We start from the raw sequence: 25,923 nt of genomic DNA on the forward strand, positions 1-25,923 counted from the left end.
CATCTCAAACCTCTATCCAGTATTGCAAGTTTGCACACATTTTACTCTAGTTAGATCTCCAACATCCTAGTAGATGGATGCAAGCACTTAGACATCTAACCGTTAGAACTGTGCCTCTATAATTATTTGCAGAAGCAAAATGGCAGGTTGCTTTTGAAAATCAGCCCCACTAGGCTATTTTTCCCCCTCTCCTTAACTAATACTCCTTTTGACATTTTTTTGAACAGCACAACTGCAATCCTAAAGCATGTAATACTCTGACATAATTCCCATCTCATACACCTGCCGACTGGAGAGTTCCAGTTTCTCAGTAACTGTGATGTCTGTGGTTGTTTTTCATTTTAGATCCCTAGGAGATTAAATCCAACCTGCATTTTATCATTCTTTGCTGTAATTATTCCAAGCATTTACTTCAGTGAGTTATTTACAGATGGAGAAGTAGGGGGAGATGGAAGATGTTAGAACTACCAAATGGCACCAGATGTAAAAGAGGACCTTGACCTGAAAAATACCTTGTTTCTCTGATGTGCTGTATTTTTAGAATTCTGATTCCCTTTTAACCTAATGTGGATTAATGAAAACCCAAAGGCTTTTTAAGGTACAGTGTCATCATTTATCTTCACTGAGAAACCATGTCTGTGTAAAAACATAAAGCGTATTAGGATTAAAAAAAGGTAATAAAGCTTCTGCTTTGAAACTGCTGTAAAGCTGAATGGCTTTCACTTCTTCCTTTCTCAAAGGTTTATTGAAACAGAATCTGAAAGACATAGGCATCCACAGCTGTAACTTCTCACATAAAAGTTTAATGTAGAACTACAAAGTGACATGTTGCTATTATGTAGGATGCCTGTACAGATATAGGGGGTTTTTTTTTGGCTAGCACAGAACATCCTGGGTTATTTTTCTTAATATCTCCATGATGATGAATGAATAATGAATATTCTTACTCACAATTATTTTACTGTGAGGTAACACTTCTTTCTGTGGAGGTTCATGTAATTTATCTAAATGTAGGTAGAAACAGAATCAGGCACTGAAACATCCTTGTTCACAAGCAAACAGCTTTACATTAGATATGTATTCCAATGGGAAAAAAAATGGCCATTCCTTTCCAGCACCATCAGATACAAGAAGGACAACTCAGAACTGCTTTTCAACAGACCACACCGAAAAAGCATCAGAGTGGTAGCTAGGCAGGGGTTGAAGGGAAGAACACAAAGACAAAATGAAACTTAATTTTGGAAGAAAAAGTAAAGATAGAGTTTCTCTCTAATATTACCTGTCTCTAACAGCAAAACTGGGCTATTGAAGCAGGCAAATACTGTGCAGCCAGAACAGTGTGGGAAGGGAATTTTTCAAAACAACCGAACTTCTAATAGCAGCTTTTATGAGACAATTGCCATCTGTTTTTTTCCTTTATGTTTCTCACTTGGGAAATAAAAAAAAGTGAAAGCCATGAATAAAGGTGGTATTTGTTTTCTTCCTTTACAGCACTCTGAGCATCCAAACAACTTACCATGAAACAGCATATGCAATCCAGATTTATTTCCTTGTTAGTGGGAGGAGGTTATATTTGTTTAAAATGATTGTTAAGGGAGATCTGAAACTTAGCGTCTACAATTTCATTTGACATCTGAATTTTTCAGAACAAGAGTGTCCCTGATGTCTCTTGAGCAATAAAAGCATGGGGCTTACTCTCTTTAGCAATTAATAACTCTATCACAATACTGCTCTTGCCCTAGCTGCTTCCTTTGTGCTTTCACTGTGGTCTAAAATACTGATTAATACAAGCTGGTTCTTTTAGAGTCTTCCTCTGTGATATTCAACATCTTGAATGTACAAGCCACTGCTAAAATCTCCAAGTAGGCAGGAGCTAGGATCTTCCTCATGTCTTCTTACAAAGATTGAGTTACTAATGGTTTCTTTCTTGGTTCAGGTTCAAAAAACTACTGAACCTAACTCACTTCCTCCCAAAGGACGGGTTTCTCCCCTCATCTGAATAGTGTCTCTTGTTACTTTAAATCATGGCTAATGTTTTTAAAAATATATCTTACACATAAGTCAGCTGTAGATCTTCAGCATCAAAGGAGCCAAACAGAACTGTGTGAAGCAATGTAACCTTAAGCTATAATTTTAAAATGCCATCATGAAATCTCTCAAATAGTTTTTAAAATTTACTGTTGACCTAATAACCTCAGTCCAAAGCATTCAACTTCAAATAGTTGTTTTTGTTTTCCCTCCAAAAGCAGTATTGGTAAAACAAATATATACATTGCAAAATACCTTTAAATTTGTATATCAATGAGTTATCTGTGCAACTCACTTAAATTGCTAAAGTTTTCATAAAAGATTAGTAAATCAGGATAGCAGTAGAGCTGGCAGGCTTTAGATGGAAGTGATTTGATAAAATTGGAATTCTAATGCAATATGTTCACAGAGAAAGTTAAAAAAACCAAACAAATGCAACCTTGTAATAATCAACATCTGGCACTGAAATGAACAGCAGTCACAGATGAAATACATATTTGAAAAATTTGTCATGGTGTCTTTCAAGTAATGAACATCCACAAATTGTTTGTTGAAATATTTTCCTTTTAGTACTGTTATGCATGTCTGGGAAATAAAGTTTGTAAAGAACAGCCAGAACTCAGCTGCATGCTTAAAACTGAAACCACAGAGGTTACTGAATTAATTTTAATACCAAAAAACCCAAAGCCTGTACTGTCTTCCTTTTGCAGCTATATTCCCTCTATGAGCCTCCTTCACTAATGCCTCTAGTATTGAATGCTCTAGCAGACAAGACAGGACAGCTGGACAAACACATTCTCATCTCAACTGTAAAGTTATAATTTTCTCTTCCCACTAGTTTTCCATTGAAACAAGGGAAAGTGTTACTACACTGATTAAAACAAACAACCCCCCCGCAAACAACAATAAAAAAGACAAACACTCCCTTTCTTCCATTTCCTTTATTAAAGGAGATGTCTAGGTGAGGCAACTTGGTCACAAACTAAAAATGAACATCATTTTCTCGGCCATGAAGGAAAACTTTTGTCAGGATTGGGGCAAAAACCGGAGGCAGTTAGATGATGGCAATGTCTGATATCAAAGTTTGACAGAATAGAGCATTGAAAGCAGAGTGAAGACAGAGCTTCAAACCACCAGGTCTCTAAGGGCCATTTGGCAAGACTCTGCAGGACGAGAATATGGAGAGGTGGAGCACAGCTCCTTCTCATGCCACTGTGGAGAACAAAACCCTCCTCTTTGCCTAATATTACAGTTTATCCACAAAGCTAGTCCTTAAGGTTGATAAATTTCTAGACCATGATTTTTATCACACTGCAGGAACATTTCACCATGAACTACACACTCATCAAGCCCTGCAAGGAACCATGGCCTTGAAGCCATGCTTCTCATGGGGAGTGCAAAATCTACTCTCTGCAGTTTTCTGCAGACTTCTGAGGAGACTTCTGCCTCCCTAGGCCTCAGGGTAACTTTACAATACCCTCTGAGTATTGCAGAGACTTTGTCTCTGCAACGTACAGTTCAACACTATGCCACATACATAAAAGAATGCAAAAGCCACAGGCACTACATAAAATCATAAAAGAAGAAAAAAGAAGTATTGCAGGGTTAGATTGTCTGGAGCTGCTGTTGGTTTGGAGGGAGATTTAAATCTTTTTAACAACTCTTATACAAACTAAAAGAGGTAGGTAGTAACGCATCCTAGAAAATAAAGACATTTCTTCACAGAAAACGCTGGCAAAAACAACATACATGTGCACATATACTCACACATGCTCCTTTTAAGTTTTCTGCAGAAAACTTTGTACTTTGAAAAAAAACCCTGTAAGCATTGAAATGGAAAAGTTAAGATTTCTGATTGTAATGTTCACCTTTTGTTTTCTAGGACAGTTTCTAGGGCAAAGCATGCCCTTTCTCCTAAACACTACATTTTCTTTCAATGTTTTAAAAGGAAATAATTTCACAGCCATATAATATCATCAGTAACACAGTCCATGGAAAGAAACAGCAAAGCAGTTAAGACCAATCTCATGAGGAGCTGCTCTCCTTTAATGCTTTGCTGGGGGAAGTCCAGCCTGCCTCCAGAATATCCCAAAGACTGAGCAAGCATTAACATGAATATGGCTGCTGTATAGGTCAGCTCAGCACAGGTCTCTTATTCTCCTCTGTGCCTGTACTATTCCTTTCATGACTACATCTTTTATGTTTTCTTTTCCTTCTCCATTAGCGTTCTATTACATTTTTTACTCAAATAAATAATTCAAACAAAACATAAGTACCATAGGCGAAGTCAAGACATGAAAACAACTTCCAAGGTAAGCTATGAACATATGTAATTAGGCACAGTGCAAATGTTCACAGCGGAAGTCAATTATACTCACTACATGTTTTCGCACACAAATAATACTGGTTTATAAACATACAACTCACTTCAGGGTCTTGTTTTCTTTTACGATACTCTAGGTAAAGAAATACGTACAAAGGAGTAATTTGCTTGGAAAACAAACCTGCTGCAATAAACAAGAGGAGAAATAAAAGATATAGAGAGTAGCAGCAAAAGGAAACGGGCCCCTATACAGAAGAAAACTGGAGAGGCAAAATCCTAAGGAGTGGACATAGTGCCTCTCATCGAGGCATTCAAGCAGCTCAAGGAAAACTCTGTACTCATGCGGATTTGCCTCTATTACATGCTGCTTCCCACAACGTCAGGCCAACTGTAGTAGCTTGCTATCCACAACATCAGCTGTGGACGCTCTTTGGATACTCCTTTCTCTAACGTTGATTAGTATTTCTCTGGGCTTCCTCCTCTGGGCCATCCTGATGTGCCAGTGCCACCGCTCCGCAGGCGCCATTGCCCAGGCCGCGTACCCCTCCCCGCCGGTGCCCGTGCCCGCTGCTCCGTCCCGCTGCCGCCGGAAGGGCACCGGGGCTGGGGCAGGCACGGAGGGGCACAGGCTCCGGCTCGGCCCGGGGCGGCGGGAGGCGGCCGCCCCCGGCCCGCCCGGCCGCTCCTCAGAGGCGGCCGCCGCCTCCAGGCACGGTGAGCCCGGGAGGCTCGGCACAGCGCATGGCCTTGTTCTTGTCTCCACCTGCTGATCCCATAAGCGAATGTACTCGAGGGAAAGCAGCCTCACGGCTAGACAGACTGACAGACACGGGTCGGTGGTCATACAGCCGTGTTTCAGGGCTGTTCCCGTGCAGTCACCGTGACCCGGGAGAGGAGGCAGGACACCGACACCGCAAAGGGGCGACCCGGTTTCTTTCCACTTTCCCTGTCAGACTTTGGAGGACAGGCAGGGTGCCATTCCGCCGTCCGTTCCCTCCTCGCCAGAGCCATTTTCAGGTACGGCCGAGCCCCGCTGACCCGGGGCACGAGAGGGCCGGCGTTCCGCCGAGAGGGCGGCCAAGGCAAGAGAAACCCAAGTGCAGGCAGCCGAGCTGCCACTGCTAACGCTCGGTAAATTTCTGGAGCTCATGTGTCAAAAAGCATCACCTTCAGTTCGCTGAACCCTTCAAAAGAAGTACACACCAAGGCTCCAGCCTAACCTAGCTCTCACCCTCCTCAGAAAGGACGAAAAAAAAGACAGGGAAGGGATATACAAAGGCATTTCTCATCAACTGCTCAATGGCCCGATATAGCCGGAACCTCCGCTTCTCTGCTTTATAGCAAGAGAGTGATGAAAACCCGATGGGACAGCGTGCAGGCTGCACTTTGAGCCACCGGGTGCATTTTTGGAATTGGACAAATATTCTGAAGTGGACACCTGGGAAGGGCATGGGCAGCAAGGGGAAATACTGTCAGGAAAGGAAGAGTTTAAAACTACTAAGAAAATTCCTGACTACAATTTTAAGAGGTGAAGTGCTGGTACAGATCAGTTTTCCTGAAAAACAGGAGCCGAGCTCGGACCTGGCTCCTGATCTGCTGTTTTGAAGACCTCAAAAGCAGAGCAATTTAGACAGCAACTTCTTCAAGGAGTCCGGGTAAAACTACAAGGACATAAAATTCCAGTCAGACACAGGAAATTCTTGGGATAATTCAAGAATTTTATGAGTCAGAAGATAAAAATCCCTCTGAATACCTAAATAAACTAATCTAATGAAGTAGTCACCAGGAAAGGAGTGTGGTGAATCTGCATGTCAGGAAGGACAAATTTAAACAAACAGGAAATTGAATAACCTGAAGCTGTTTTCATTTTTACTCCCGGTTCCCTGCTTCTATTTGTTTTTAAGGTGCAAACCGAGTTGATGGCTGCGGAAGCTGAGGGGACTTTTTCATTTTAGAGGAAGTCTCAATTTAAAAGAAATTAATTACCTGGCTTCCTTTTGAAAAGGTGGTAAGTTGTTTATTTGTGATTCATTATTTACACTATTGTAGACCCTTCAGGGCCAAGTGCACTTGGCCACTAACCATTGCAAAGGACTGAAGGGAAAATCATTGATGTAAAGTTCATAACTGAGCATTTTGCTTTTTCCCTGGCAAGCAGAAGTGAAGTTAAATACTTCCTATCAGATATTTTACCTATGCTAGTGACTGGAGGGTTCATTCCAAAATGGATAACTGCATCTGGTCCAGGTTCATATTGAGGTGCATACTTAGATTTTGACATAGAAAAGTTGACAGAGAGGTTTCCAGAGAGATCCTCATGCCTACAAAAGTCTAAACTTTAGGTAAATGGAATTTTAAGACCATCTATGGGAAGTGGTATTATACATAATGTTACGTCCCCCAGTGTATAGCTATGGAGCTATACATTGTCTGGACTCAAAAAAGAAGGGGTTTACAATTGAGTACTGTTGCATCCCAAATGTCTTTTATAAGGAGTGAGGAGCTTTTTCAGTTTATAATATTTTCATTAAAAATTCTCTCATTTAGGAAATGAAATAAATTTTAGCAAATTGTGCTTTGCAAATATCATGTCAGAATTCCTAAAATTACAAAGATTGACACTGTTCTCATCATGTTGCTTGTATACTGTAGTTGAGCTTGCATTAAAGTCCTTTTGTTATCTCAGGTTTGCCTCAGCTTCAAGGAAGTAAACATACAGAGAAGCTGGATTTTTTTGCTTTATTTAATGAGGGCTGTGATTTCAAGACTCTTCCAGAAGAGACAAAAAGGAAAATTCTCTGTAAACAAGCTTTACTCCAAAACGGCTCTTCGGCTGACTAAAGTATTTCATTATACAAAGAGTTCATTATATGAAAACGAAAATACTGTATTTTAATTTTGATTTTCCCCTTTCATTTTATATTTCATACTAAAAATTGCAGATAAAAAGTTGTGCTGAAATAATTTTGAGATGAAAAATTAAACCTTCTTGCTCAAGAGACAAGCCACTGGTCTCTCAGCTTCCACAGTCTGATGTGCTGCAGTAGACAGCACATGTGTTAGGCATAGGTTGAACTGATTGCAAACTACTTTTATATAAATTTAGAACACTTCTTAGTTTTCTCTCTGAACTGCCTGTCTGGATCCTCCTATTTGGGGTTGTTTCTGGACTCCACTTAAAATACTAATTGTTTATATTAAACAGACAAGATAATGTGTGATGTATTTTAACTGTCAAAAGTGTTGTGAACAGCAGCAGCTGGAAGAGGAATGTTTAATTAATTCTGTTACCCCCAAGCCTTTTAGAATCCTGTATCAGCAGCTACATCTTAGTCTTGCAGGCAAAGAAAACGGGGTATGAAGGGGTGGTAGCACTGCAAAGCTTATTCTACAGGGGAAAAAAAACAAGGGGCATTCATGTAATTATTACATCAAACTAGAGTATCACTAAATCTGCAACAGTATTGATACATCTGTGAAAGCTGTGCACATTTTTGTGTGAAACAGTTCACATACTATGGCTTGTTTCTTGTGCTGGTTTACTCACACTGAGCTGATGCCAGACACAAGATGCAGGTAGTGATTGGAGATACCACTTGAACTATTCATTGTGTGATATTCCTAAAAAAGGACTCTTAAATCTTCTGGACATGGCTCAGCAGCCTGTGTGAAGCTGTGAGGAAGAATAAGTTTCTGCCCCTGCGCAATTTATTCTGACAGGGCACGTCAGAAGTGCTCAGGACAGTTCCCCCACCATAACTGTTGCAGCATAAGCTTTTGCTGGGACCAGCGGATCCTGAAACAAGTGTAAGAGCTGTTACTTAAGAGAGCTTAATAAAGGCCTTGCTAAGTATCAAGATCAAGTTATTTTCAACCTTTCAAATTTTCAAAAGCAGAAAAGCATCCTACCACATTTATACTATTTTGTGTATGTCCTTGAGAAAACCTTCTAAGTAAAACAGCAAATTAGCTGCACATGGAAATATGATCCTTCTAGTGTCTGAAAACATTAGGTAAAGACATGCAGGAGCTTGTGCAAACTGCTCTAGTGCAGGTTTTCTTGGTTTTTCAGGCCTGACCTCTGCCATGTGGTTTGGGGGTCTCTTTTTTTTTTTTTTTTTAATGTCACATTTACAGGATGAATTTGGCACTCTGGAAAGGAGCACTGCCTTTGTTCATCCCATCAGTCTTTCGCTTGTCCAATTGCCACGGCTGTATTAGTAGGAAAAATAGACCTAACGAGGTGTAAAATAATGCTCTACATTCAAAACTTGAGCGCTGTAGCTCATTTCACTTTAATATTTACTCCAAAAGTAAACTGCTGAAGCCTTGCATAAATAGTGCCAAATGAGTTTGCAAGGTATTCTAAATGTACTGAAATTAAGTTGATTAACACCTCATACACACAGTTGTTAATTTGGTTCCCTACTACCAAAACTTCTGCCAGGATAACTCTGCTATGAAGCAAGAGAGGAGATACATGTAGGGCAAGCTTGACTGGAAGAATTCTTAACAAAACAGCAGTTAGGCAACAGAAGCATCATCCATACCAAGCCATAAGCAGAAATACCTAAGTTGAAAAAGTGGATTGAGGTAGAGATTTTAATTTGATTTAAGGCTTTTTATACCCTATGTGTACCATTTCTCATTGTCAACCCTTCCACTTTGTTTCTTCTATTAATTAGATTTTTCTTACACTACTTCTTTCTTTCCTTTTTCATTCAGAAAGGCAGCAAACTTCCATTCAGAAATGCAGTTTGAGCTTCCTCTCAGGCAGAGTGTGCTTGGGAATGAGAAGTCAAGGAGCTGTAGCCTTGATTTGCTCTTGGAAGGAGCTGTACAGAGACTTTGTTCAGGTTTGAGAGATGAGTTTGTGGTTCCTTCTTAAAGGAAAGTTCTACAAACACTTTCACCAGAGAAGGCAAAATACAAAATCTTAACAAGAGCTCAGTAGGATATCTTCCATTTTAAAAATGCTGATTAAAAAAAAAAAAAGGAACATGAAATGCTTACTTGCTGGCAGCAAACTTTTTCATAGGCCTGTCTTTCAGCAAAGACACTCTCAACAAAGTAACCTGCTACTCAGGAGGTCCCATGGAGGTGCATGGAAATCTTCTGTTCTAAACTTCAAATATTCTGTATCCAAAGTGCAGAAGCTTTACAGGACAGACTTAGGTGTCATAGGGTGGCTGAAACAATCTTTCAGCTTCTTCCCTTCTCTTTCCCCTGCCCTCAGTTGTCTTAGTCCTGCTGCTTTCTCACTGTTCACTAGCTCAGGTGCTTATCCATTTGTGGTAAGAAAGTGTAATTCAACTTTCAGAAGAAAATGATTCAACTTTTTTTCTGGGCTAACAAGCTCTATCAGTTAAGTAAGAGGTTAAACAAACATTGGAGGCAACATGAGGTGGAGAGTGAGAAAACAGGGCAAGGAGTGCAAGGATAACTTACTGTAATATCCCTGACTGATAAAAATTGTACTGTTAGAATAAACTAAACCTCTGAACTCAGCTTTGACACTACATCTGTGCACCAGTATCACAGAAATATGATTATAAACCGACCACACAAACAACAGATTTGACTAGAAGGCTGCTTGAGGTCAGTGCCTTTATAATTCAAACAAACCTGTAATCCTTTAGTTCCAAAGATCTCCTCTGTCTCAGCATTACAAAAGGCAAAGAATGTGAATTTAGAACTTAAATAACCTGTATCTTTTCAAAGTGAGCAGGTAGCAGTGGATGCACTTTTCTGGAAAGGGACTGAAATACAGTGTACTTTTCATTCCCCAAGCATGCTGTGAGCTCTTAAAAAGCAGATAAGACAAATTCAAAAGCTACAGTATGTCAGTTCCCAACCCTATCTTAGGTAAAACAAAGTCTGACCACCTTTGACACCAAGCTACTCCAGTACTGATTGAATCCTATTCAACAAACTCAGACTTTTTTGAAAATACTTCATAACTCCTCACAAGTACACTCTCTGTTTACATAACTACGGAGTGGTCAAAGGGGATTTAGCAGCATTGCAACAATGGAAGTTGCAGGGACAGGGAAGGACTGGAATGCCAGGAGTTGCAGCTCTTCCCTCTGCACCTTTCATGTCTTCATGAGAGTGCAACCAAAAAAACATGTAGTCTGGCTGCAGGGCACTCTTAGCCTTAGGAAAAAATATCTGCTTTCAGTTGCCTAAAAGGGACTATTCTAAGCCCAAACTTTCACTGAAATGTAAAGGGTTTCTAGCACCCTGATAGGTTTGCAGTCACACCAAAATTTTTATGTGCAGTGTAACCTCTTCCCAGCTCCCCAGGAAACTGAGGCATACCCATGGTTTTAAATGCTCGTGCTGAAATTGTATCACTTCAGGTGTTCTCAATAGGATTCCTTCCTGTAAAGAAACTAAAGAAGTAAAATACTGTCCAAACTGCTGCAGGAAGAGAGTTGACCCAATAGCACTGTCAGTGGCTGACAAATGACTTGGTTCCTGTGCCACTAGCAGCAACCCACAGAGCAGCTCACTGAAAACCCAAACAAGCCTTGCAGCCTCTGGCTTTAGAGCAAGAACTAGAGGACCTGAGGACCTCTGACCCATGTTCTGAAACAGACCTTATAAATGTACTTCCCACCCCTGCAGGCAGCTTAATGACCTGTACTGTCATTAAGGCCGTTTCTGACATCAGCTTCAGAGCCTCACCTTCACCCTCCTTGAAGCTTTTTGGCATGAAACAAGATGGTGCTGCATTTGCACAAGGCACCATCCCATTGGTGTATTTTTGAGGGAGGAGGTGGAGTGAGGAGAAGCAAGAAACCTCAGTAGCAAAATTTCCAGTGTTCAACTTTTATTTTTCAGTGTTCAACACTACTATCACCAGGTGTAATACTTGTTTCACACTGCTATTCTTAACACATTTTTTAATCTACACCCTAAGAAATGTTAAAATACTTGCAAAATTGAATTGCTTTCTGAAAGGCCTGAAACAAAGTGATCACCCTTTGGAGAGCTGTTTGTGCAATGACTGATCATCTCTATTGTTGGCATTCCCAGGGGTCACAGTGGGGTTCAATTGCATTCTACCAGGGCAGAACACAAAAGAAAGGCTGTCACAGCTGGATGATTGTGTAATCTAGGAAACCAACCTGTGGGTGCCACATATTAAACATACAAATAAATGGGGCCTGAGTTTTAAGTTGATGCCAGGTTTGGGAATTTGGTTTTAGTTTCTTTCTACTATAATAATAGTGCCTTAAACCAGAGCCTTTAGGTGTCTCAAAAACTTTCTGAAAAATCTTAAATTTTGCAAAAAATTTTTTAAAAATTTTTAATTAATTTTTGTAAAAACTGGAAAAGTTAGAGAATTTGGATAAAAATCAAACAGCTCAACTGTTTTCCACTCTTCATTTTGCAAGCATATAGTGCAAGTCTTTGCTTGAAATGCTTCCTTTCCAATATCAGTGTATGTTAAAAAATCTGAGTGGCACATATCCTGCCCCAGTTCCATACATAGGAAAAGAGACAAAATATTTTCCTTCAGATTACCAACTTAAAACAAACTTGCCTGGATACACAAGTCCCCAGCCTTGTTTGCATGTACTTGTTTAGTGCCCAAATAAAAAAATCTCACAGTTCTAGCTCTGGCTACCCCACCCTCTGGGACTAACCTTAGCATCCTCTGTTTAAACATTTAACCTCTTTCTACAGTAAGAACATATAGCAAAAACCTTGCATCCATCTGAATATGAAAACTGGGTGAGCAGGACAAGCAATAATTTAATATGTAGCTTTGTACTAGCGTATCTTTCTCGTTTCTCTGTGTTTAACGATCTACTTCCCTGTGCTCATTCCATGCAACTATTTTTGGTTTTGTTTTTTTTTTTTCTTCACTGATCTTTATGAGATCATTTAAATATTTGCATAAGCTTCAGTTAGTATCAATTTGTTTCCTGAGAGGGTTACATTCTTCACTCTTGCTTTGAATGTTTTAAATACCCGCTATCACTGCTGTAACTCTAGTTCTCCATCATTCATTAGTTCTAAAACAGACCTGCACAAATAGACCATATAATTGAACTAATGAGATATGGGTGGTAAGTTTATGTAAGTACAGCCTGAATGAAAGGTAGAATGTCTGCATAGCTTAGAAAATCTTATTCTTTACATTGCAGTGAAGATGACACTGCATGCCCTACATCTATTAATCTCCATGAATTCAATGAATGTTCTGCCTTATTCTTTCAGCTTCTTTATGAGACTACCTTTATGTTACTAAATTTGAAGTAACACAGTCCCATCCAAATGTTAAAGCAGAACTGTAGGCTGTAACACATTTGATTACTTAGGCATTTTAGTATCACTGTCCATCTCCATCTGTGTGAGGTTTAACCCCAGCACTGGACAAGACAGTTTATGAAAACTAAAAAACATGCAGGAACTATTGGCAGAGGAGTGAAAGAAATATACTGTTAGTGCTTGTACAAATTATAAGAAACCCATTAAAGCTCAATCATTTTGTGGATAAGTAGAAACATTCCCAGAGGCAAAGTGGTGGGATAAATCTCATGAGTTTGAGCTTCTGAAGTTTCCCAATAGCCATTTTTGCTGTGGGAAGGAAGGTGGAGGGTGCAGGGATGGACAGAGTCTCTGTATGATCCATCTCTGTCCTGATCATCTTAAGGCTGTGGGCATTTGGATGAAGGTCTGTGTCCTCACTGCCACCAAGTGCAGTCAAGCTGCCTGGCCACTCTGGGTGTCATACCAAAAGGTAAGTGATGGCATAGGTCCCAAACTTGGACTGGTGTATAGTGTTCACAGGAGGTGGTCAAGCAAAGGTGGTCAGGTACCCTTTCCCTCCTCCCAGAAATCAGAGCCCAGGCAGGGGCACGTCCCACTGAGCAGTCTAACTGGTGTGTTACACATCCTGGCCAGGAGCACATTCTTTGGGAAGAGACCTTCCTGATGTGAGAAAACAAGGCGAACATGAAAAATCACATAAATGTATCATTAAATGAATTACTTATTCAAAAACTAGAGCAAGGGAGTTAAGATTACAGTTCTACTATGTATATTTCTTTGCTTTTTAGGAGTGAGGCTTACTTTTTGTATGGTCTATAGTGTGATGCCTAGAACCAAAGGAGTAAAAGCAGCTGCTGGCTGCAGGATTCAGGATTGTACTGAGCTTCAGCAACAAAATGCTGCCTTGTGTAATCATACTGGCACAACAATACAGATACAGGTACACCTGAGATATTTGCCATTGTGGGGCCAGGGAAGAGTCACACATGCAGATATTAAAGAAAATAGAATTATTGAAAAAGGGTGCTCCTGTAATTCTCTTCTCCACCAGTTAACAGTGTAAATGATGACCAATGTAAATTCAGTTTGCCACAGTCTTAATATCATCATGACCTAAAGGGCAGTTCTGACAGTTGTCTTTCATTCACGTTTTTCTTGCTATACTTGAAAGCAGGGAGTGTTTTCATTCCAGTGAAACACTGTATCTTCCTTTCTTGCATTTTAAAGTTGTTTCAAGAACCCTAATGCTTTATGCAGCAGATTTTTTTATTCACAAGAACATTTTTTGCCACTCTTCAATGTAAATATGTCTTAATTGGTTTCCAGACATTCTATCAGTGCTAAGCATTGTCATTTCAAATCCCACTCTTCTTTGATTCAGTATTCCTGGAACTCCATTTAAATCCCTTCTAGTGTGCGTGACAGGGAAAAAAAAAATCACTGACTGAAGGGGAGATAATAGTTGGGAAGTGAGTATATGAGTACTTTCAAAATCCATAAATCTTAAGGTAAACACTTTTAAAATGATAATATAAACACGGAAATTCTGTTCTCATGACCACCTCCTTGAAAAGTAAGAGACAAAACCAGAATGCTTACGGTTTTCAATGTTAAATTTTCAAAAATACCCTTCAGTTTTCATATCTGCATTTATTGTGTCAGCCTTCCTTAGCTTGGTTAGAGCAGTTAACTGAATAAAAGACTTTGACTTTCTAAAAGTTTCTCAATAGTGACTTAAAATCATCAAAATATCTTCCTACTAAGCTTTTCAAAAATTTCACATGCTTTCTGAAATATGCCAAAGACCAGTTTAATATTTGGGCCCTGAGTGAAGCTAGATTGAATATGATACATTTTTTATCCACTCTTATTATCCTTAGGCCATATCTCTTTGAGTTACATATTTCTTTTCTTGCCTGTAAACAGATGAACACTGGTGAATGATCAATTTGCAAAACATACTTTACCAGGTTTTTCACATCTGACAATTCTTACTAAGAATTTAAGAAAAAGTTATAAAAACGCAGTAATTCTCTGGGGTCACCATTTCTGGAGACACATAAGAAGATTTGGGTTTGTTTAGGAAAGGTGAGATTTAAAAAGGGAAATGAAAATGCATACAAAGAGAAACAGAACTAAAATAATCACTAAGCTAAACTTATCTTTCTCATGAATATACACCACAAAAGCTCTGTCTACAAGAGGTTTACTGACACCCAGCCGAAGAACTTGGGAGCAGTTGTGTAGTTCTCTCAAATTTATGATTTTTATCCTACTAAGCCTCCACAGCAACAGACATGGAAAATTACTTGAGGATCCCATCCACTCATCCTCAACTCTTGGTACATTCATTCCAGTGATAATCTATTGTGACTTTCAATGATTATGTAAATCAAAGTTACATGCCTAACTCTAAAATTGATGGACACTCAAAAGGGTGATTCAGTGTGCCCTGAAACAGACTTCTCCAGCAGAAGGGATGAACTCATTTGAGGATGTTAATCTCTTCCAACTGACTTGAGATGAAGCTCAGAGGGCTATGTTAAGGTAGATGGTCACAGTTAGCTGAGATGATCCCACTCCACCGACATGGTACTAGCTAGCGTAAAATATCCCTCCAAATGAAACGCTAACACTTCTCCATACACAGGGATTGTGTGAAAGCCAGACATAGACATAACCTGAAAGGGATATTACGCAGAAAATGAAAGCACCTCCATTGCTACAGCTAGTAAAGAAAAGATTAGTGCTAAATTAGGTGCTTCAGTCTTATTCACAACAATCAAACACTGTGAATATTGATTCTGTGATCTCAATAGGCACAGTGTTTGGATTGGAGTATACAGTCTAAGATTGTTCAGACATCTGGACCGTGGCTGATGAAAAGGTTGGGACCACTTTGTAAAGAAAAAAAAGTGGGCAAGACAACTATGTACAAAATAATAAATGGTAATTCACCCCCAGTGGAAAGCAAGGTTGGTAAGACTCCTGATCCAATCACATAGGGCTACGATTCTTTCCTTTCAGAAATGCTTTCAGGCCTTGTAACCAAATTCACTGTTGTGTGGCATTAGACCTGATTGTGATGACCTTACTCATATAAAACTCAGTGCAAATTGTGTCTAACTTAAACTGGCAGCATTAGGCCTCATTGATGTTTTCACTAAGGACTTAATTCTAAACAGATGGCTGCTCACATGTACAGTGGCAGTTGCGTTGGTATGACACAAACTTGTCTACCATTACATCTTAAAGACTGTGGTTGCCACTAAATTAAGTCAGCAAGAGACAAGTTAATCTTCTTTGCTTCATACTCAGATCAACACTAAAGATTGTGATGGTGATCACTGAACATTCCAGTTTGATTAAAAGCAGGTTGCATTTTTCCCTTTACTATTAGTACTACAAAAACTGAAATGTAAGGGACATGCCCCAGGAAAACTCCAGCCCTCCCAGTCGGCAGTAGGAAATTCACCATTACCATTCCCTGGTGACTAGGGGGCATGCTGAGGTAGTTTTCTTAGATTATTTTGATATTACTAAAGTGGGATTTAAAGTGTGCAGCAACAGCTTTTGAGACCTACAGTTCATCCCGTTAGGGAACAGCACCCTGAAGACCTATTTACTCTAAATTTTAAAAAAGCAAAAATCTATTTATAATTTATCAAATTATTTCCATTAATTGTTCCAATATAATTCTTATATTCTAAAATTCTGAAATCTTCTAACCAAGCACATAGCACAATAAGCATTTTAAACACTAAAATACTGATAATAAGAACAAAATTGTTTCACCTGTGGGGTTTTTTGTGGTTTACATTGTTCTCCAACAAATTGTGAGGAAAAAGAAATATTTCTCCTACAACCGTTTTTGCTTTCAAGTACTTTGTTAGAAAAAAATCTATTTTCGGTACCAGTAGAATTCATCATAGTATGACAGGAAAGCAAAATTGTTTCATTTATAAGATCTTGTAACAGCGTGAAGCTAACCCCATGGTCTCTGAGACAGAAATCCTGCCAGCTGTAGACTTATAAAGAGTTAGCAGAGAAAAAGAAGTTTCTCAGATGGAGCTGTTAGTCATGATATGAAGAATGTATGTCCCCTACAGATGTTATAGTTATTTGCATGATAAATCCTGATCATCACCATAGGAATTTTGCAGCCTTCTTTTAAATTAATGCTCAAGTTCCAATTAATCTTCTTTTGACAATGTTTGTCTAATATTTCAGTGTTTAACAACATTTTCAGGGTTACATTTGCAGTGAGCTTATTTGGTACTTTAAATGCTGTATTTCTGACTTTGTACTTGCTTCAGAAAGACTTCTTTTAATTCTTCAATGCTTCACAAATATTTCTAGGAAAGGCAGGTATAATAGCATTGATAAATGTTTATTAAGGGCATATCTAGACTTGCAAGTTAACTGGAATTAACACTGGGTTTAATTTAGAGCAAGCAATAGTTGTGGAACAACTCCCTAGGAAAAAAAAATGTATTCTATAATAAAATTACCTCATTCTCATGTTCAACACTTGAACTGTTTTGAGTAACATAAGATAAATGGGAACAAAGCATGTTTGTTCCAGTTTGTGGGATCATTACTTTACTTAGGAATGACAGTCTAGGGAATTCAAAATGAAATGAGGGATGTGAAAATACCTTAAGGTGTCTCCAAGAATCTTGAGGTTGCATAAATACAGACTCAGATGCCAGCAGCCCTTTTTAAACCAACACTACACTGACACTTTCCAAAGGCCTGTGAAATGCAGAACAGGGTGCTACACAAGGCACTGCACCCCCAGACACAAAAGAGGGTTTTTTTTACAAGGATGCCATCACCCATGCACCTTGAGTGAACAGGGTGCATTCACTCAGCAGGAGGTCTGGGATTATTGTCTGCTTTGGGAAAGTTATAGCAAATTCTTTGGTAGGGAAACAAAACCAGATGGTGCCAGTATCTTCACTTCTCCTCTGCTCTTACATATTGGGAACAAAAGAGAAACTTAGAGTCCTTGTGCCATATGACTGTCAGGATCAGCTTCTTGGTGGAAGAATTGAGTGCTCTTCCTGTGAAGAGAAGGCAGCTGTACCTCTCACAATGATAAGGGGGTTTTGAGCCTTGGTGTTGCTTGGTTTTAACAGCTAGCCTTGGTTGTTAAGGGTATCTTTACAACCAAGATACCCTTGAAACCTGTGCCAAGAGACACAGCACTGATGAGACCGAGGTGTTAAACCTTAGTAATTCTCTGTTCCAAGTACAGGGTTTGGGGCAAAGATTAAAATGGGACCAGGACCCCAGGGCAGAAAGGCCTGGTGACATGTGCTGAGCACACCACAGCAGCAATAGTGCCGAACTTTTACCACTAGCCTCGGAAAAGCCATGTCCCTGCCTTTGCTGCCCAGGGAGCGGCAGGCAGAACAGTGCACCTCACAGGAGAACTGCTTCAAAAGAGACTCAGAAATCTACTTGTAGCTTAAGCCACCAAGCAAATTGAAGCTCTGCAGAGAGCATTTTTCCTTTAGCAGAGAAGCAGACGTGTGACATTCTGCTCCACACCCTAGTTTTGGTAAATGCACTAAAATAAAGGGGGTAATGGCAGAAAATGTGTGAAGCTGTCCCTCGTGCAATCCCTCTGTTTTGTCAAGATCCAAAAATCAATCTTAGCATAGAGTTTATTCAAGAAATATTTAAAGCAAGTAATCCCAAACTCACAGACTAAAATCACAATAGGAGCAAGATGACGTAAGTGTACAAGATGTAGGCATTGGCTATTTAAATGCTTTCTGCTGTAGATTTCACTTCCATATAGTTCCAAAGATAAAATCTAATGTAGAAAGAAAAAGCAACGTAATGCCTCACATTTCAAGCCCACTGGAATAAAGGAACTGGGACAAAAGGAAACTTACTATTCCATAAACAACCTGATTAATATACATTGTAAAATTCATAACATTATAAGCAGTTATAATCACAGCATTAAGCAAACTATATAGAAGATAACATTAGTCTAAAACCAAAATTTCCGCAATAATATTAGGTTTCCTGTTTAGAACAGACTTTTTCATCGTAACAAAAAATGTATTTTGAATTACCTTTTCAAGCAATGGACATTTCACCTAGCTTCAGGACAATAGCCTATTCTTAATTTATTACTGTTTAAGGAACACCTAGGAATAGTGAACTGAATAAGTAACAGTCTCCCCTGTTTGCTGTCCTGTGTTTTTTGTCTTGTTAGATATACATTAACCTGTTAGACTGACCTTCACTTCCCTCCCAGTTCCTACAACACATTACAATTCTTTATAAAGACATCTTGGGAGAGATTGCCTTTTGGTAATCCTCCTCAGTTAAGCTCTACAGACTGGTCTGGCATGCATTGTGTACCTGCATCTGTCACGAAAATTTGATGACAAATCATCTGTTTCCTGACAGAGAGGCTGCACTGACTTCAAATTCCCACAAAATGTTTTTGTCCACCAGGAAGAAAACCATTTGCTCTATTGCAGTGATCATTTTCAAACTTCAATCCTCCATTTGATTTAGTGTGTATTATCATTTATTTGTATTACAATTTTTCTGGATCAATTAAAGTCTGTTGTAAGATACATCTTCTCTATCATCTTTTGGGAAAATGTAAAGAGACCGGAACTAATGAAAGGAATGAAAGCAAATGTTTCACAGTAACAATGCTGTTTTCAGAGGGTGAGAAATGAAGATCCTTTTTAAGGCTGACCTACCCCAGTTTGTTTAAAACTAAGCTGAACTTGAACTGATAAACTACTCTTTTGAGATTAACCTGAATAGTGTACATTCAGTAAAACACTGTAAATGTAAACATACCTGAATTGGAGTCAAACTTTGTTTCTGACCTGAAAAAGAAAATAAAAAGATTGTAAGTTCCAAGAACTGCTTTATGCCATAAACGCCATTTGTCAGACTGATCCCTCCAGCAAATACCATCTTTAACCAGACTGTCTAACTCTGTACATTAACATTTAATGCATTCAAAGGCATTTAAACCCAAATAATGACTATTATCTTTAATATTTTACTGTTTTGTATGCTGTAGTTACAAAGAAGATATTTTGAAAGGCAGATCATTAAATGAAGAAAATAAAATATAAATTTGAATTAGGATTAAATTATATACTGTGAATCATAGCATACAGTTGTTTGTATGAATTAAATAGTTTCCATTCATTTTCATTTTTGAAAAGTCATTAGGAGGATTTAACTCATTCATGGATGTTTCCAATCTATTTTTGAAGCAGATACCGCTTCATTAATGTCATATGTATCAAATGATCTGTACTTAATTGTGCAACATCCTAGGAGGTTTTTGTTTGTGTGTGTCTTCAATTGACTCATTCTGCACATAGGAGTAAGTGGTTTGATTTTCTTAAAAGTGGAAAGTGGGGGGTGGGAGAGAGGAAGGGAGCCAGACCCAAATTTTAACTTGTTTTAAAGTCTTTGCAAAAAGACAATGATGTGTGCATTATGCACCATTAGCTTTGGTCGTGCACTGCAGATTTTTCTGTCCCTAACAAGTAGTGTTTTCTTCTAAGGGCTTAGCTCTTAGCAAATGAACCCTATAACCTGTATATTTAATAAAAGGAAGAAAAAATTAGCCCTTGTGGGAACATCATGTTTCAGATATTGGTTAATAATACTTGTAAATGTAGAAGCCTTTGAAGGTCTCACTTCAACTGTGGGAAAACTTAAGTTGGGTAATTACTCAAGATGCTGCTGATGTGCTGTCAAGCAGAATTAACCCTATGACTAGGGCTATCTACACAATCTGCTACAAGACAGCATTGTCTATATTGAGCTCTCAAACCAATTAACAGGCATGTTCCAATCAGATTTATATCGCCCACTAACAATCAGTTGCACACATGGTCATGGCTGTCACAGCAGGACACAAGGTCTGACCAGCAGGAGACCTGTTAAAGCATCTTACGTTGGCAGCAAAATGCATTTCCCCAGAAATTCTAAGGAGAAAGTACAATGTTGGATCCTTCTACATTGCATCAAGGAAGGAATGTATTTTTGGGAAGTTACAGTCCTTCTTTTTTCAGCAACAAATGACTGAAGCTCAAAAACTAATTGCAGATTTATTTTCAACTTTTATTTTATAAGCTTCTACATGCTTTTACGTGCACTCTATATTTTTATATAACTCACATTGTAATTGTATACCAAATATCTATGCTACAGCAAATAAATATAAAATCAATTATAATTTGAAAAATTAACAGGTTCACACCATTAAAGTCGTCAGAAAGGAAACAACTCTCTTGTCCCATGCTGCTCACTCTGCACCTTCCTTCAGTGTTCACAATATTTTGTCTTAAATATAACTCTCAGGAGATGAAAAGGTGAGAGGGAAAAGACATATCTTCATAATTAATATTTTTAGTGCCACCAAAAGCACTGAACAAAGAAAGCACGTTGCTGACATGCCTTCACAAATAGCAGCAGCAGTAACTGCCCAGGGCACCAGCCCGTGCACAGTTTGACAGTATAATTCAATTGGTATTACACCAGCAGGATGAAGTCCCCACCCTGTGAAATGTGGTAACCTGGGGGAAATTCCACTGAGTTGGAATTAAAGCTACTTAGTCAGTGTTTCATTTACAATATTCTCCTCAAGCTGCTGTATACCTGCCTACACTATTCTCTCCTGCTCATCACAGTATCAGCAACACCTCACTACCTACATAGTCAGACACAATGTATGAATTGTACTCTCAGCATCTGTTTATCTGCACAATCAACTTCTCGTTGCCTAAACTGTAGATACTCCCTATTAGTGGGTCAAAGAGAGCTCTTGCTTCTCAGCCTGAATGCCTTGTTATGGACATATGCACTGCAATTTGTGGCTTCAACAAACTGGCCCAAGGGCCAAGGTGGCAGAGCGTGCATGGGGAGGAGGGTCACAGGGGTCACTGGGCACTGTAATTAGTACCAAAGCTCCAAACAGTCATAAATTACTGGACAACACATCAGAAAACTGATATGGGGGTGATAAATGAATCAAACTTTGTCTGGCAACAGCAGAATAGTTATGAAAGAAAACACAACATGGGAGGTAGTACTAGGAGCCATCAAGAGGAGGAGGGTCACCTGTGTTATGGTCACCATTTCCCTTTGGGAAAACCATGTAAAATTTAGGACACAATATTACAGAAACTGTTAGAGATCTGAATAAGGCACAGAAAAAAGTGGAGGAAAATAATGAAGCATCTTTAGCATTGCAAATAAGCAACAAGTGGCAAATGTGAGAGAAACACTGCAAGAACACAGTCACCTTGGCTACTTGAAGGAATGACAAAGCTTACAGCCATTTTAATGAAAGCAGCATTTTTCCCTTCTTCCAAGATTTATAATCTGCTTCTCAACAGCACGTTAGACAAAATGTCAGAAACTAATTGTGCATGTGTTAAAAATGCTCAACTAAAATATGGCCATTAAATAGGAAAAAAATAAATGCTGAAAGTACATTCCAAAGGGATGTTCTGCTACACACAAAAATATTCACTCTAACTTCTTTATACTTTTAAAACTACATTAACTAGAAGGAAAAAACTCCTCAGTACATTGTTTTTTATCATAGTACATACTCTGATACCCAACCTAAGCATCCTACCAAGCAAGATGCACATTACATAGCCAGGTCCTGACTGTACAAACTGTCTCTTATCATTTATCACAACCAGAGGGTAGCACCCCAACACCATGCCCCACCATCCCACCCCCAAATGAACAGATAATAGCTTTCTGCATATTTTCTCTACTTCTGTCTCTTATAAAGGAGTATTCTGAAAGCCAGGTGATCATTCATAAATACCTTTGGAAAGGAGTCTATATGCATAAAGAGGAACAAGAGAGTATTTGTAAAGTGCTTTTCATTTCCAACTTCGATATGGCTCAACTACACACAACACATGGCAATACAAATGTTAAGTAGGCTCAGCTACCAACATACAATGTGCCAGGAAATGGTGAGCTACTGGAAAGATTTAGCTAAGCAAAGCTGCTGCAATACTTGCAAAGATCCCAGGAATAACTAAGTCAAACACAAACAACAGAATATATGATAGTCATTTTATCTGTACTGCAAAGAGGTGCAGGGTTTCTACCTGTTTTTTTCTAAAAGACATCATATACCAGATCTTCAGACTGCCAAGTACAAAGTAAGAGTGAGAAATGGAGTAATGATAACCATCATGTGTTCCTATAGTGTGAATTTTAAACTACTGCCTTACTAAGTATGACTAAACTGCAGTTGTTCGGTGCCACAAATTACAGTGTCAACAGACACACTAGAGCTGAAGTTAACACAGATCTGCTACTTGCAAGGGAAGCAGGCCTTTGTCAAAGAGAGAGGGAAGAGGACTTACTGCAGAACCTCTGCTGTTGTAACACAGCCTTTCCTTTTACCTTTCATGATAAAGAATTTAACAGTTTTTTATAGGTTTTGTTGAGGGAACATAGGGAACAGACTTTGGAAGCCCCACAACTCTCTCAGAAAGTACTCTGCAGTTCTGATCCTTGCATTGTAACATGGAAGAAGTCATTTATTCCTCTTGGCTTTCTAGGCCTTTGCATTAGCAGTTTATACCAGGCTGCTCCTTTGCAAGGCTGTGTTTCAACTGTGCTAAACAGAACATTGGTAGGGGCAGACATTCAATATAGTACTTCTCTCTGAAAAGGACTTTGATAAAGATCTGTTGCAGTCATAAAGATGATGCATCATTGTAGGATCATATTTAAAGGAAAATGGACATGTACTAAATGAACTAGCCTATAGTTAAAAAATATTCTAGTCCAGAGAGTTACCATGTTGTTTGTAATAGTGTTAGTATTAATGATTGTACCATGTATACTTAAAGGAATTATGAACATGATAGAGAATACTATAAATCATGTGTTTTGTCTTCTCTCCTTACTCCTTTGGTATTTTATTTTCAAAGAATTTTATTCCATATTGGCATGGGCAGTTTGCTGAAGGGATGATGGCCTAGCAGGCTCCTGATGCAATCCAAGCCAGCCCATGTCCTGGTCCAGGTGACTGATTAGGACACAATCAATCCTCTCTCTCCCATGTTTGCCTCCCAGTGGTACAGAATATACCTAGCTGCAGTATATGTGTTCCTGCCACAGCATTGCTAGCATAAAGAAGGCCAGGACAGTAATGCTCAGTTGTGAACATATTCCTGGACACTGCACTGGCCCTTATCATGCTGATGAGAGCCCTAGACAGGACCTAGGCAAACTGCAGGGGAGGCTCAGGCCAGGGACCAGAATGAACCAGGTCACTCAGTTTCAGAGTAAGGAGCTGATGTTAAAAACACAAGCCATGTCTTGTCACTTGACTCTAGGGCCAGAGAAGAGACTTTTGTCCATTTTGTTAAGTATAAACATAACCCTTCTGAAAATGTAAACCATTACCTGGAAAGCAGTCACTGATCGTACTCATGAGGTGAAGCTCCAAATAGCTTCTGGAAGCTCCTGAAAGTCAAGGTTCCAGAAAGAAAAATGCAGCAGTATTCCAATGTAAAAATAAGTTCATTGGATGTAACTACTGATGTAACTACTTAGGAATTTATAAGACCTGCACCATCAGGGAATTTGAGAAGTCCCCAAACTTTAAGAACCAAGCAGAAAGAGCAAAGCTGGGCTTGTTGCTGTGTTTTGGCCAGGGGACAGATCCTCTGATGTCTCTGGCAGCAAAACTACTAACAGATATTTCCCAGAGCTGGACATCCCTAATGCCTCTCTCTCTTCAACCCTTATGTGGATTCTCATCATAATACAATAATATATATTGTTTACCATAATTTTATCTGCTACAGTCTAGTAATATAGTTGAACTCTTGTTCAGGCCTCTCCTCAAAGAGAGCTTGAGTATGCTCTCTTTCCTGATTTTCTTATTGCTTTAAGAACTTAATATCTTTGAGGTTTAATAACTACTTCCCTGAAAAATTTGGCTGAAATTGTCAAATAGATTAAATGATACAGTTTTATTATTACAGAAGGATTGACATGGAGTCAGCATTACACTGTATTAGTTCCTCAACAAGCCTGGTTAAAGAAAAAAATTCACTATTGACAGATGATGTGATAAATTTTATTCTGCATATTGATGAAAAGCCAAATTCAAAATGAGCATTTTAACGTCAGAGAATTATTTAGGTTGGACAATACTTTTAAGATCATTAAAGGTCCAACCATTAATCAAGAACTGCCAAGTTCACCACTCGACTTTGTTGCTAAGTGCCACATCTACATGTCATTTTATACCTGCAGTGATGGTGAGGAGTAATCTCTGGGTGAGTTCAGTCCAGAGAGACAAAATGTCTTTAATGTGAGAGTTATAAACAGATAAATACAGAAATATATACCTTCTGCAGTCATAATCCATAACAATTCACCCTACCTGATTTTTGCTTGAGGTATATATGTGCACATACTAAAGCATTAAAGAAGGTTAAAACCAGCTGAAAATTACTTCTTCCAAGCAGAGTGACTGATGAACAGTCAATACAAAACAGAGTAAATTTCAAACAAGGGAAAAAATATATCAGACTTAAAAGTTTACAAAGAATATGTTGTACTTTTACACTGAAAATAGCAATGAAATTCATACTAGAATCAGTATCCATACAAGGATGGTAGAATCAGAATCTGTGCAAGGATCATCTCTGGTACTCAGCACTGGTGAGGCTGTATCTCCTGTTCAGTTTTGGGCCCCCCACAAGAAGAGCTCCAGGTGAGGTGGTGGAGTGTGTCCAGAGAAGGATATGGAAGCTGGTGAAGGATCTGGAGCACAAAAAGGGTGCTCAGAGAAAGCCCTATCACTCTCTAAAACTACCTGAAAGAAGGGTGTAGCCTGGTGGGTGTTGAGCTCTTCTCCCAAGTAGCAAGCAACAGAATGAGAGGAAATGGCTTCAAGTTGTACCAGAGGAGGTTTAGATTGAACATTAGTGAAATTTCCTTGTGGAAAGCATTGTCAAGCACAGGAACAGATTGCCCAGGGAGGTGTTTGGGTCACCAGGCCGTAAAGTATTTAAAAGATGTGTAGATATGGCGCTTGGAAGCATGGTTTAATGCTGGGCTTGGCAGTGCTGGATGAACAGTTGGACCCAATGATCTTAAAAGTCTTTTCCAACCTAGACAATTTGTTGATCCCTACACTGGTGAGAACCAACTTACTTCAAACAAATGTCATTAAGTAGAAACTGCTGGGATTGACAGTCTTCCAAGGAAATGAAGAGACAGTG

General features: G+C 39.0%; 1 protein-coding gene across 4 annotated transcripts in view; it reads right to left on the minus strand.

Annotated features, from left to right (window-relative positions):
- The window catches only part of MSRB3 (methionine sulfoxide reductase B3), a 79,383-nt gene that overhangs the window by 12,075 nt on the left and 41,385 nt on the right, over positions 1 to 25,923 (minus strand). For all 4 annotated transcript variants that reach the window (XM_058804745.1, XM_058804747.1, XM_058804744.1 and 1 more), the window contains one exon: positions 19,478 to 19,506. In XM_058804745.1, coding sequence (XP_058660728.1) covers positions 19,478 to 19,506 — 29 coding nt within the window. The remainder of the gene's footprint in view (positions 1 to 19,477; positions 19,507 to 25,923) is intronic.

The sequence above is a fragment of the Ammospiza caudacuta genome, chromosome 5, assembly GCF_027887145.1.
Source record: "Ammospiza caudacuta isolate bAmmCau1 chromosome 5, bAmmCau1.pri, whole genome shotgun sequence".
Lineage (NCBI taxonomy): Eukaryota > Metazoa > Chordata > Aves > Passeriformes > Passerellidae > Ammospiza > Ammospiza caudacuta.